This window comes from Rhodamnia argentea, chromosome 11 (genome assembly GCF_020921035.1).
Source record: "Rhodamnia argentea isolate NSW1041297 chromosome 11, ASM2092103v1, whole genome shotgun sequence".
In the NCBI taxonomy this organism is placed as follows: domain Eukaryota; kingdom Viridiplantae; phylum Streptophyta; class Magnoliopsida; order Myrtales; family Myrtaceae; genus Rhodamnia; species Rhodamnia argentea.
In genome coordinates, this window is record NC_063160.1 from 3,141,887 (window position 1) to 3,155,496 (window position 13,610).

The 13,610-nt window shown below is 39.8% G+C and overlaps 1 protein-coding gene across 1 annotated transcript; it reads left to right on the forward strand.

Annotated features, from left to right (window-relative positions):
* The first annotated feature begins 290 nt into the window (after positions 1-290).
* LOC115744075 (omega-hydroxypalmitate O-feruloyl transferase-like) lies at positions 291-3,220 on the forward strand. Its single transcript, XM_030679166.2, has 2 exons — positions 291-728; positions 2,185-3,220. The coding sequence occupies exons 1-2, from the start codon at positions 291-293 to the stop codon at positions 3,046-3,048; spliced, it is 1,302 nt and encodes a 433-aa protein (XP_030535026.1). The 3' UTR covers positions 3,049-3,220.
* Positions 3,221-13,610: the final 10,390 nt, after the last annotated feature.

The window sequence follows — 13,610 nt, forward strand, 5'->3', positions numbered from 1 at the left end:
TAAATTTTCATATTAAACCATACATAACGGAGACTCTGGGTCTATTTAAACGGCCCAAAAGGAACTTCCACTTCCCAACATCCGAAGCGAGAAGCCAATCTGGTACGTTCATCTCTAACATCTCTCTCAAGTTGTTCATGGTATCCCTACATTTGACCAACACATCCTGTAAGCTGCAATAATACTTGCCTTCTGTGAAGGAACTCTCCATCTAACGATTCTGTTTGAACGTTCAAACCCATTTTGTTTTCTAAGCAAGAGAGCAGGACAGAGAGTTCCGGACTTCTCCGATGGAGGCCTTCAACACCAATGCCAGCAACATCCTAACAGTAGAAAGATCCGCCCCTGTCCCGGTCCTACCGGAACAAGACACACCCGGGGGTTCCATTTTCTTAAGTAGCATTGACAATGTGGCTTTGACAATCATGTCAACCGTTTATTCCTTCAACAGGAGCGATGCGGATGTGGCAGGCGTGATTAAGCAAGCTTTATCCAAAGTTTTGGTTTATTACTATCCTCTCGCAGGGAGGTTAGCCAAGAACTCTCAGGGAAAGTTGATTGTCGATTGCCAGAAGAAGTTTGCAGTCCCATTTGTGGAGGCATCGGCCAATTGCGACATCGAAAATCTGGGCGATATCCAAATCATGGATTCTGGTACTTTGGGAAAGCTTGTTTACAGAGACCCTACTGAAAATATGCTGGAAGATGGACCCCTTCTAACAGCACAGGTGAACAATTTCTTTCTCCGTTTGCTGGTAACAATTGACAACACTTTACATTCTATTTTCTTTCGCTTTATCACCAATTGTAATGGTGAATTTCTTTTGGTAGTCTTAAATTCACATGGGACTAGATAATATCATGTTCCACATGCATCCTTGATGTAGTTCGTCACTTCACTTAAAGAAGGAAAATTACCAAAACCGTCATAAACCTATTGCAATTGTGTGAATTGAGTTATACACCTTTTTTTTTTCTTCTTTTTTTGCCAATTGAGTCCCTAAAACTTTTACAGTTATGTCAATTTAGTCCATCCGACCAACTTTTACCTGCCGGTGTTAACGTGAAAATTTTTAATAATATTTCAATATTTTCTCAAAAATTGTTTTTCTTTTATGCTTTTTTTTTTCTTCTCCTTCTTCCTGTAGCCGGTAGACGGATCAGCAATCGGCCAGATTCGAGGGCCGGTGAGGGTGAGGTCGGCCTCGCCCAACCAGATTTGGCGAGGCTTGCACTCCCCATGGCTATGCGAGGGCGACCTTGCCCTCGCCTCTAGCTGGTTGCTGATGTGGTGACCAGCTAGAGGAAGAAGGATAAGAGAAAAATTAACAATATTAAAATATTAAAAATAGTCTACAAGCAGCTCCAGTGGCCAAAATTAGTCGGATGGACTGAATTGGCACAAATGCAAAAGGTTTAGGACTCAATTGACAAAAAAAAAATATTTAGGATAGAATTGTCATAATTGCAATAAATTTATAACTTTTTTGATAATTTTCCCCACTTAAGATGGAGTGATTATTTGCATCTGTAATTAATGCGTTAAATCTTGCCAATGTTGTTGGTGAATCTCCATTTGGGGAAAGTCCTCTTAGTATAAATTGGGACTTTCTTCATAACTTCCCATGATCGAGAAGTAAATTTGACTCTTCAGTTTTTACAGTAATTAACTTTTTTCTAGTATGTTTAGCAACCTTTCATATGGAAAATCTAAGTATAGGCATATTAGTAAAGAAAGTAGCATCTTCGATGCGGTATGGAACTTCTTTTCCGTAGAAAAATAACTACCAATATACTTACTATTAATATACAGTTTGTAACAATATTGTCAATTTATCATGGTGACAATATTTCATTAAAGATAGTAACTATCGATCGTCAATTTATCACCATTAAATTAATTCATGCATGTTGATCCTCCCATAAGAAATCTGATTTCTCTCATCTCGCTTGGGTCTGGTCAGTGAAAATGTTTTGATGTTATCTTATAGACTAGGTGCATTTACTTTGGGTTCATCTCCAACATTGCTGGATACAGTAACTTTAGATTCATAGATTCGATGTTTATTTGGATGTAAGGAGCATGCACTCAATCCCGGAAAGATGGCAAGAGGTTATTCATATAAGTTACCATTATTGCACGTTATATCGGGATTATAGTAACTTTGGAGACTGCATAAACAGGTTACAAGGTTCAAATGTGGAAGTTTCACTTTAGGGATCGCACTTCACCACTGCATGGTGGACGGCATGGGCGCATTTCAATTTGTGAACTCGTGGGCTGAGTTAGCAAGAGGTAAACCATTATCCATTGTTCCTTGTCACGACAGAACAATTTTGAAGCCACGGGTGCCACCTCAAATTAGCGGTCCTTATGACGACTTTGTTCACGTGAGCGATGTATCGAACTTCATGGAATTATACCAAAGAGAGCAAATGGTGTTTAAATCTTTCCACTTTGATGGTGAGAAGCTGGCGATCCTAAGAAAAATGGCAACACCTGATGGACATGTTATGAGCAGCTGCTCCAACTTTGTCGCGCTCTCGGCTCTAGTATGGCGGTCTCGAAGCATGGCACTCAAGATGAAACCGCACCAACTGTCGAAGCTTCTCTTAACGGTCGATATCCGACCAAAGCTGGGAACATCAATGCGCGATGGATACTTTGGGAATGCCATAATCGCATCTTCCTGTCTCTGCACCGCTGGACAGCTGATTGATGAGTCGATCTCTTCCACAGCGGGAAAAATAAAGGAGGCGATCGAGAGGGTGACAGAGGACTACGTGCGGTCATCGCTCGATTTCATGGACACGTACCAATTTGATCCTTACTCAGTGAGCTCCCTATTGATAAGTTCATGGTTGAGGCTGGATTATAGCTGCATAGACTTTGGATGGGGAGGGCCGAGGCAGTTCGGCACCGGCAACCCACCACCGAATCTCTGCATGTTTATGAGGGAAGACACTGAGAATAAGAAGGGCATTGTGGTGGTGTTGGGCTTGCCACTTTCGGCTATGAACACGTTCCAAGAGTTGGTTCAAATATAAGCTCATTACCAGAGATTGAACACCTTCGCCACTTATTATTCCAATAATTCTCCTCATTCATTTGTGTTATTTGTTTGGGAGAAGTGCAAACAATGCTACATTGATGTTTTCTGTTTAATTAAGACAAACTAAGTTAGTCATGGTTTATTTTTGCTTACTTATTTCACTATTAATGTATGCAGCACGTTCCTATTTGCTCTACTGAATATCCAACATCGCTCTGCAATGAGTTTATTTGCTATCTAGACACATGTGATCTCTCTCCGTTTATGAGCTTAAGCTTTTGGATTAGATTTTCTTACATAAAATTAAAGTCGAGTCTGCCTCTTTCACATGTGTATCCACTCTCGTGGTCTCCCTCCAATACATGCACTGGTACTTGAGAAAATTGAGCACATTTGTGTTCGCCCTCTTCGATGTTCTGATCATAGTTCGACCTGAGAAAGTGTTGAATGCAAGATTTACGTGAAGAGTCACCAACCAGAATAAACTACACTGCAAATGCCAAAAAAAGTTCTTAATAAACACACCATCATTCTGTTAAACTATAACTAACAGCGTATTTCTCAGTTTGGATCCAACAGCTGGCCAACAAAAAAATTTACAAGGAGCAACCCTCAAAGGGAAATGAAGAAAAAAAGTATTAAAACTTGTTAAATTGCTGCAATCAAGTCCTTCCATTAACACTGTCAATTTGTCCAACGAGAAATGCTGACGTGGCATTTTTATATAAATTTCTCCTAATGTGGCATTTTTATTAATTTCTTTCTCAAATGTTGTTTTGATAAAATAAAAAACTAAGAAAGACTAAAGTTTGATTTTAAAAAGAGAAAACTAAAAAAAAAAAAAAAACAAAAGGAGAAAGAGGGCAGGGCAGGGCCTTGCTTATGAGGTTTGGCCATCGTTGCCCATCATTGGAGGGGCCGACAAAGTTTGCTAGCCTTGGGCAAGGGTGACCAGCCCTTGTAGGGCCTAGGCAAGGGCCGATGAAACTCACCTAGATCTGGGTGAAGCTGGCCTCCCCTAGAGCCAATGGCCATCACCTACGGCGTGTAAAAATCTCACGTCAACATTTTTCATCAAACAAATTGACGATGTTAAAAGAAAGACTCGATCGCACCAATTTGACAAGTTTTATGACTTGATTGCACTTTTTGAAGGTTTAATGACTTAATTGCACTTTCAAGACAAGTTTTAGGATTTTTGGTGCACATCTCTTTATTTATCTTTAGTATTTGGCCATATAGATTGCATTTTACATTGTCATGTTAATTACTAGCATATAGACATAATTTGGAGTTAAGATTAAATTACATGCACTACATATAGTTTATTTTTCATTCTAAAGTAAAACCGAAAGAAGAATTAATTAGAGTTGCATAATTGTCTAAAAAATCTTGGTAAGGCTACGTACATTACTATTTTTACTTACATTTGGAAAATTAATTGGCTCGAGATGTTTGAATCCTTGCCCTATTTCTTGCAATTTATTTATCTGATGGTTGATTATTGGGTTCTAATTTATTATTAGCCTACCCGCATGATCACCTCTCACATGTTAGTAGATCGATCAAGATTACTTGCAAAGATGGTTTTGAAATTAAAGAGAAAAAGTTGCCCAAAAAACGTTAGATTACCATAATATTTACTTGTGTTACTAATCGACTCATAAAAAATTAGTGATGATTCTGAATAAGTCATTTGGCTTGTTAAAATCAAATCAAAATTTGCCATTGGCAAGGCTCGGAAGAGTCTATGATATGTGTAAGCTTAGTAATCCATTAGTTTTTCCTTGGGAGGTTCGCCACTGGAAAGTCACAACACATAGTACGAAAGGAAAAACTTTTCTTCTTCAAATAGATATTTCTATTATTCATAGATCCATCAATTGGAACCAAGTTATCCTCTCATATTTGAGGTGGCAAAATGGTCCTACATCCCATAATTTAGCTCAATGGTTCGTGTCAAAAATGGGTTGCTTTAAGTTTTAAAAATAAGCTTAAGCGGGTTATAAATGAGTTAGTTAACAACTTAATGGATCTTCAATGGATTTTAAATGAGTTGCCTGTGTTAAGTGAGCTATGAAAAACAGGTTATTTTTTTACTTTTTGCATCATTTTTTTATTTCTTTTTTCTTTCTTTCTTTTATTTTTTTTTTTCTAAGAAATTTGGCAAGGGCTGCCTGGTGACCTTACCGGTCACTAGCGAGAGCCGGTCGGTTGGCCCTCGCCGGCACCAAGCTATTGGGACTAACAATACAACCTAAAAGAGGGGTTTGACTAGGATGAGTAATGATATTTGAAAACTTTTGTGGAACATCAAATAATATGCACTCTAGATTGTAACTCAACAAATATTGCATGCATGATGATGTATAGACATTTAAGATAAGATAGAGAAGATCACATGGAAATATATAGTGGTTTAGCTTGAGAACAAGCCTACATCCACTTTCGGACTAATAATCCCTCGGTTCGGTGATGCGTGACCTCGGGGTTTGACTGGGATGAGTAATTGGGACTAACAAGCCTACATCTAATAATCCCTCGATTAGCTGTTGGGACTAATAATACAACCTAAAAGAGGGGTTTGACTAGGATGAGTAATGATATTTGAAAACTTTTGTGGAACATCAAATAATATGCACTCAAGATTGTAACTCAACAAATGCTGCATGCGTGATGATGTACAAATATTTAAGATAAGACAGAGAAGATCACATGGCAATATATAGTGGTTTAGCTTGAGAACAAGCTTACATCCACTTTCAAACTAATCGTCCCTCGATTCGGTGATTCATTTGTGTTCGCTGATCTGTCACTCGTCGGTCCGCCGTCAACCATCTGTCTGTTTGCTAGTCCGCTAGTCCGCCAAACCACGGTTGTGAATTTGCTAGTCTACTGTCCATCAGTGCTCGATCGCCGATCCGCCGCCCCTCGGTTGGTCTCTTGCCGGCCACTAGTCTACCGATTGTCGGTAGTCTTATAAATTTTATGTTGTTGACAAACAAATTTTTGTTCTGGAAACATAAATTTTGTATTGCTATCCGACGCGTTTATTTGCTCAGAAACACGTCCAGAAAACTAGAAATGAAGAAATCTATTTCTTGCAAGAAATTGATTCCATAAACAGAATGGTTATCATTCGCTCCCCTTGTTCTCGTCAATAGCAACAAAATGAAGTTCGCATGGAGGTGATCACACTCTATAAGGATGAGCTCAACGTTGACACTTGCTCCATTGTTATGATAAAGAGGCTCAATAGTATTTGTGTGTGATGTCCATAAGAAAAATGGATTCAATAGATTTTAATCACTAATTCCAGCCTGGTAGATAAATTTGAATTTTTTAGGATTTAAGGGACAAAATTTAGTTTGCTCTGAGATGTCGATCAGCGAAAGTTAAGTTAGAATAGTCAATCGTCGACCCGTAGTATAGAGACTTTAGTGTTTGACCCTAGCCTTGATCGAACTCTAATTGTGAGATTTATAAACAGAATGGTTATCATTTGCTCCCCTTGTTCTCGTCAATAGCAACAAAACGAAGTTTGCGTGGAGGTGATCACACTCTATAAGGATGAGCTCAACGTTGACATTTGCTCCATTGTTATGATAAAGAGGCTCAATAGTATTTGTGTGTGACGTCCATAAGAAAAATGGATTCGATAGATTTTAATCATTAATTCCAGCCTGGTAGATAAATTTGAATTTTTTAGGATTTAAGGGACAAAATTTAGTTTGCTCTGAGATGTCGATCAGCGAAAGTTAAGTTAGAATAGTCAATCGTCGACCCGTAGTATAGAGACTTTAGTGTTTGACCCTAGCCTTGATCGAACTCTAATTGTGAGATTTATAAATTAGCCATCGGTTTTAGTACTGGTTGTTTAATTTACCCTCGGTGGATAAAATGGTATGAAAGTGATTTGACTTGGTGGCACCCCCTCCCTTTCTTTTCACGTCGCCCGTCCCCCCCCCGCTCTCTCTCTCTCTCTCGTGCGAACTCCCTCCTCTTGTTCATTGTCTTCTTCCTTCCTCATCTTCTTCTTTTTCTTACGTTGCCTGATGCCACCGCCACTACCGCTATTCACCCCGCCTGATCGCCACTCCATCCGCCGCCTCGTCACTCCATCCATTGCCTCGTCACCAGCCCTCACCCAGCCCTGTGAAATTCGATCTTCCTCAAGCCGTTGAGTTGCTGACCCACCGCCACCCGACCCACCACCCTCAGCCACCTCATCCGACCACCGCTCATTGTTTTCCCCCGAGACCATCCCAAGGCTCTAGATCTGAAACCCATGAGCGACCGTGGCTGCAACCTACAAATCTGCGGACTCGAGACCCTCGGCACCGTGTAGCCGCCTACTCAGCCCCGTCGTCGGCCTCTGCTCCACCCTCACCCAACCAACGCCCAAGATCCCTAGTCCCGAAGCTCGAGCCTTCTATTCCGACTCTAGCCCCGCCGTGGACCTAGCTCGGCCGCCTGTCGCCGAAACCCGCGGGACGCGAGCCGAGCCCCGAAGCCCCACCCACCTACCGCCTAGCCCCAACGCCCAAGAGTCGGGGTCATCCGAGCCTCTGTCACCGTCCTTTGTACCATCGCTGGAGCTGATGCCATCGATCACCCACAACTTAAAACCCTCAGCCCCGCTGCAAAGTCGCCGGCTCAACTCGCACCATTCATTTTCATAGTGAGCTCGAACCCGTTGAGTCCGAACTAGAAACCATGCCCGTCATGCCTACTCGAGTCGAGACCGAGAGCCGTGAGCCCAAACCCGTTGTTACCTCCGGTCCTTGTCGTGGCCACCCGTGCCGTGCATTGTCGAGGTCATCGCCGACCCGCCCGAGTCGTCACCGAACCTCAATGAGTTGTGAGTTAGACCCCTATACCCCGATTAGGGTGCTAATTACGCTCAGTGGTAGTTAATTAGTGTAATGAGTCCGATAGGGTGTTTAAGTAGCGTAATCATGGTTGGTTTAGATAAAAACTAGGTTTAGATTAAATGGCCACTATTATTTACGTTAGTCGGATTAGTTAGGTCATCTGTGGCTAATTAGTGATAAGATCGGATTGATTGTTTGGGTAGTAAATTGCCATTATTGATCGCGAGTGAGCGATACGGCAGAGCCGAGTGGATGACCGGTTGTCTATTGAATTGGAATTGTGATAGTCCGACTTTATGAATTTGAATTAGTATGTACCGTCGGATTGTGGGAATGCGTTTGACTATTCGTTCTGATCGATCGATTGTTTGGATGTCTTGGTTGGTTTGTTGAATTTTAATGGTGAAAGTTGTGGGTGTCGGTTTCTTGATTTGAGATGCAAAGTCCTGTGTACGAAGTTGTGCATTCACATGACCATGTGTGTATTCAAATTGCATATTTTAGAATGAAAATGGCCTTAGGTCAAGTGTTTGAGCATGTGTGAATGGGCATTCGACTAAATTTAAAGAAATAAAATGGCTAGATGTCGAATGTGCTTGAGTGGTCATGTAATTAGGAATCCCGACAATAGTAGTCTTCTGATTGGTCGGTCCCGACAATCATTATCTTCTGATTGGTTGGTTGCCGGCCGCAGCTTGTGAAGGACCGAGGCCTTTATGGGAATTCCTGTTAGTTCCATGCCGTGTCGACAATCATTGTTTTCTCGATTGGCCAAGCGAGTCACATGGACTATTAGAAGCCGTCGCCGGAAGTAAGAGACCATGCTTGGTCTTGCTAGGAGAGCACCAACCGACTAGTGTACTAGACCTAAGGGTCGTATCTAATAATAAATGGACTTCGTGTAGTATCCTATACATGCAAGTTGACGTGATGCCTTACCGGTTGTTTGTCTGATGTAGTTATTGAGTCGAGTCGATTGCGTTATGCATGACTGAAGACTAGCAAGTGTGCATGTAGTTAATCTATATAAGTTATGTTTCTAGTGGTCGTTTGGTAGAATGTTTTGAGTGAATCAATGCCCTAGCCAGGCTTAGTCATTGACTCACTAAGATTCATATCTCACGCCGTCATTAACCCTTTTCGGGGCCTTAGTTGTGAAGAATTGGAAGTGTCGTGGATCTTGTTGGAGTTGTTTGAGAGTCGTGTTATTTCTGACCTGGTATCTCCGAGAGTTGTAGAAAGTTGCTCAAAGAATGGGCTTGTAGATATTTCACTTCCTTGGGTTAACAAAGATAATTAAATACAAGGTTATTTTTTCTGAACTATCGTGATTTGATTGATGTGATTGTCTATTTAACTATTCATGTTGTTCGATTCGATGTTTGGGAGTTGCACGTTCCGTATGCATAATAAAAGATGAAAATAAAAAGGAGTTGATAACGTGCCCGGGACATTGTACTTTATAACCTGCGGCGATATGGTAGGATTGTCGCGTGCTCGGGGATTAGGGAGTGACATTGTGAATGAATGAGGGAGAGGGGACTATATAGATATGTTTACTAGCAATATGATGGTTGGAGGTGCGTAATAAGTTTGAAACAGAAATGAGAAGTTAAAATTTTTAGCTTCTCTATTTCGAGAATAGAAATGAGAAATAGGAATTCTTCTCATCGCCCACTTTCAAACTCTTGCATCCAAATTGCCGATCGCTAGTCCTCCATCCCTAGGTTGGAAGGTTGAGGATCCAAAGAAAATATTAAACGAAAAAAACAGAATTTGAGAAGTCTATTGTTTGCTTCCAAAATTGAAATATCAAAGTATCATCCATGTTTAAAAAATTATGAAAAGTTATATTGCATTATGTATATCCATGGGTATATGATTTTAAAAACTTATTTTAAATATTTGTGTTTGCTACATAATTTGTTTTTGTTTTGGCAACACTCACTTTAAGGGTAAAGTATAACAAAAACTAGTAAATACATTTCATTGGTACAAATTCAGTCCTAAACATTTCAATTGAACCAATTTAATCCTAAATATTTTAATTTGACATGAATCCAGGGGGAAAATGTATTAATGTGGATGCTGGTGTTCTACGTGGCATGATTAGCACTGAAGCGTACATTTCCTTTTTATAAATTTATTTTTATTTATTTATTGTTTACCTTTTCTTTCTGCCGGTATATGGTAGCCACCAAGGGCTAGCCTTGCTTGGGTGAGGGTTGCCCTCACCAGCCATGGACAAGGGTCAAACTAGCCAAGTCGGGCCTAGGTGAGGGCGAGCGCCTCCGAGGTCCCCCTTGCCAAATCTAGCATGACCCGACCTAGTTAGGCCTATTTTGCCGAATCAATTGTGATGGTCGAGCTCATGGTGGTTATCATGACCTAAAAATCAGGCCAATGGATTATGAGGTTAATTAAATTAACGAACCTAATTCGGACTCTCTCAAGTCCTACCGAATCACAACTTAGGTTTATTTAAGAAAAAATATCCATTTGGAGCCGCCACTAATCGTTTCTTGGTAGTCGATTAGAAACCTAAATAAAATAGCATGACAACTATTTTATTTCTTCAAACTAGAAAAATGAGCTCGGGGACTTGGTTACATTAATAGAAAACAATTAATGCCATTTTGGTACTAATTTCATGAAAAATCCCTTTTCAATTGATTGATGTGAAATGAATTTTTTGATTTTCTTTGAAAGAATGCAATGCAAACTATGCTAAATGACATGGCAATATGCATGATAACATGGCAATGACATGCTCTAAGCTATATGATATGCGAATGACAAGTGATTTTTTTTTTTTTTGTATTTTCGGATTTTAGAATGATTACGGTGAAAACATGCCATAAAATGTGATAATATCCAATTTTAATTAAGAAAATGATTCCTCAAAGTCTTGACTTACATTAGATGTTATTTTTTTTTATATAAAAACAAGGTTCTTACATGTTTGACCATATGATATTCGGAAAATGATAATTTTGTGTTTTCTTATTTTTTGAAAAAAAAATAAAAATAAAAAGAAAACACTCAAAAGTAATCAAAAATTTGAACAAAAATAATCAAAAATGCCCACAATACACCTTAATATTCTGAATTTTCTGATAAATTCACTCATTCCCAAAGATTCGGACTAGAGTAGAATTTTTATCCGCTACATACTCAAAGATTCGAGCCGGTATGCGGATAATTATATAGAACAACAACGTCCCTTTTGCCAAAGGGATAAAACACGAAGTTCTATACTAAATTGCCATCACATTCCATAAGATTTTAGCTAAGACGTGTAATTTAATTTTTCAACGGGACAAGGCACATTAAGGAGCATATATTATGGGCATGTTTGTTTAAAATTGTGCAAATTTTATAACAAGCAACAACAAATAAGCACAACAAAAATAAAATGAAAATGAGTCAATTAAACTTTGGATTTTGAAAAATTAGAGAGGGGTGGCCGAAAATATGAAGTTGGGGCCCACCTTTCCTCATCCAAAATTTTATCCAATTTAATTTGAGAAAATTATCTTTAAGGTTCGGAAAAATCAATTCAGATAATTCTCAAATAGATAAATGTCCAATCCAGATCAAATCTTATATCTAAAAAATCAAATATTATCCCTCCATCGAACCATACCCATAACATGAAGATAATGTTGAACAACTATAGGATAATGCAACTCAACCAACTCAATAGTAAGGGATAATCATCTAAAGCAAGGTTCATCCGCAACATAGAGATAACATCAAATAACCAAAGGATAAAGCAATTTCAACCCATTCAAGAGCAAGAGATAATTATCACGATAAAGCTCATCCACATGTATAATTCGGCCAAGAGAGAGTGTATGCCGAAAATTGCCATCAAATTTTACCGATTCAATCTTTATCCATTCATTCAATTTGATCTCGAAAATTGAACAATTCTTTGTTTTGAGAAAAGATTTTTTCCAATCAAAATTTAATCTATTCTCGGGAGTGTATACAAAGTTCAATTTAGTTCATCAACCAAAGTGAATCAGAATTTTTTATATGCAATACATCCCAATTTTCGGTTGTTAGTGAAGTTTGATAGAAAAAGTTTAATTGTTCCAACTTTGATCACAAATCAACATACATTTATCGATACACATGAACATATATGCATGTTACCAATCAAACAAGCATAGATTAGCAATCAAAAGTCGAGAAAAAATTACCTTTTCTAAGCAAAATTATGTACTTGCACAGTCGCTGGAAATCCACTCAAAAACAGTCCCTCTTGAGCCAGATTTGAGCTCAAAACAGCGAGGTAATCTAATGCGAAGGAGTAGTCATGTTGGATGCTGAATATTGATCAAAACGGAGCCAAATTACCATCTAATCGAGGCTGATTTGCGGCTGAAACAGGGCTGGACAGCGGCGAATTGAGATTGGCGGTTCAGTGATGATGATGCGGCAGATTGAGCTAGGCCCGACTGGAACAATGAGAAACGTCTGATCATGTATGGGACAGTAGACTTGTATGGAATGGTGGCTTTATGAGATTAAAGAAGATCTGCAAATACAAGAACTTAAAACCCAAAAACAACAAGAAGTCAGTGGACTTCTTGGAGCGGTGAGCGTGGAGCCATGGATGATGGCTTCGCATAGCTTAAGTGTTCTCGGACTTCCCCGCTTTCTCATGTATCACTCTCGCTACTTTACCTCTTTTATTGTCCCGTGCTCATGTGAGGATGACACAAATCTCTAATGCATAATGATCGGAGAAAGAAATAAAAAAAAAGTCAGAATTTTATAGAGAATTAAGAACTCCCTCTGTTATTGATTGTCTTGGTGGGAGTGACCACTTGGCTTGTAGTCATCCTTGGCCAAGCTTGCGGTGAGAGAGAGTATTCAGATTGAGAACCACAGAAACTCCAATGTAAGTTTTTCCACGATGGAACCTTCATCTTTCTCTGAATGCTCTCAATTGTTGTCGTAGCATTATTGGAGACACCACATGATCCGGGTGGAGACGGATACTGTGTCGGCTACGGATGTGTCGTGACTAGGACTCTTTGGCACAATTGCAAAACAAAACACAAGGGGAAATCGTTGTGCCCTTGGATCAAATCAATAACACCCGAGGAGGACCTCGAGGGAGCAATGGCTCGCGTCGGCTTTGGCGTAGTCTCGTCCGACTACGCTTGAGAGACCGATGTCTACATCAAGGAGGTTGGCATCAAGAGAGACATAGTGAACAGACCTGCGGCAACTAAGAAAACTCAGACATTAGCTCTCAAACACATTGGCAAATAACTAAAGGAAAGAACAAATTTTTATCCTATTCCTTTTCGTCAAAGTGATGTCCTGGTAGAGAAAATTGACCAATGTATGCCCAAGTCTCCTTTGAATAGAAGAATTGCAGTCTCCGTGGTAGCACAAGGCTCAGTTGATGATGCTCGGAGTTCCGGGTTCATTTGATGGGCACCACACCAAGGAAATTTGAGCGCTGGATAGAGGATGACGGTGTTGCCTCTGGACTCTTCCACACTTGTCGTTGCTTGGTCGGGAGATGTGAGCTTCTGCTTATGGGTGTGTATGCGAGACCGAGAGACAGGCATGCATTCTTCTATGAGACTACTTGTGTCTTCATGATGGATTCCAATGGTAGGGTGGTGGGAGGAGCATCCATAGAGGATTGTGAACAATC

What these genes read in the sequence shown, in the direction of transcription:
- LOC115744075 (XM_030679166.2), top strand. Translation starts at nt 291, where the DNA reads ATGGAGGCCTTCAACACCAATGCCAGCAACATCCTAACAGTAGAAAGA. An exon ending in GACCCCTTCTAACAGCACAG is followed by an intron (nt 729 to 2,184) that starts GTGAACAATTTC and finishes CTGCATAAACAG; the next exon opens with GTTACAAGGTTCAAATGTGG.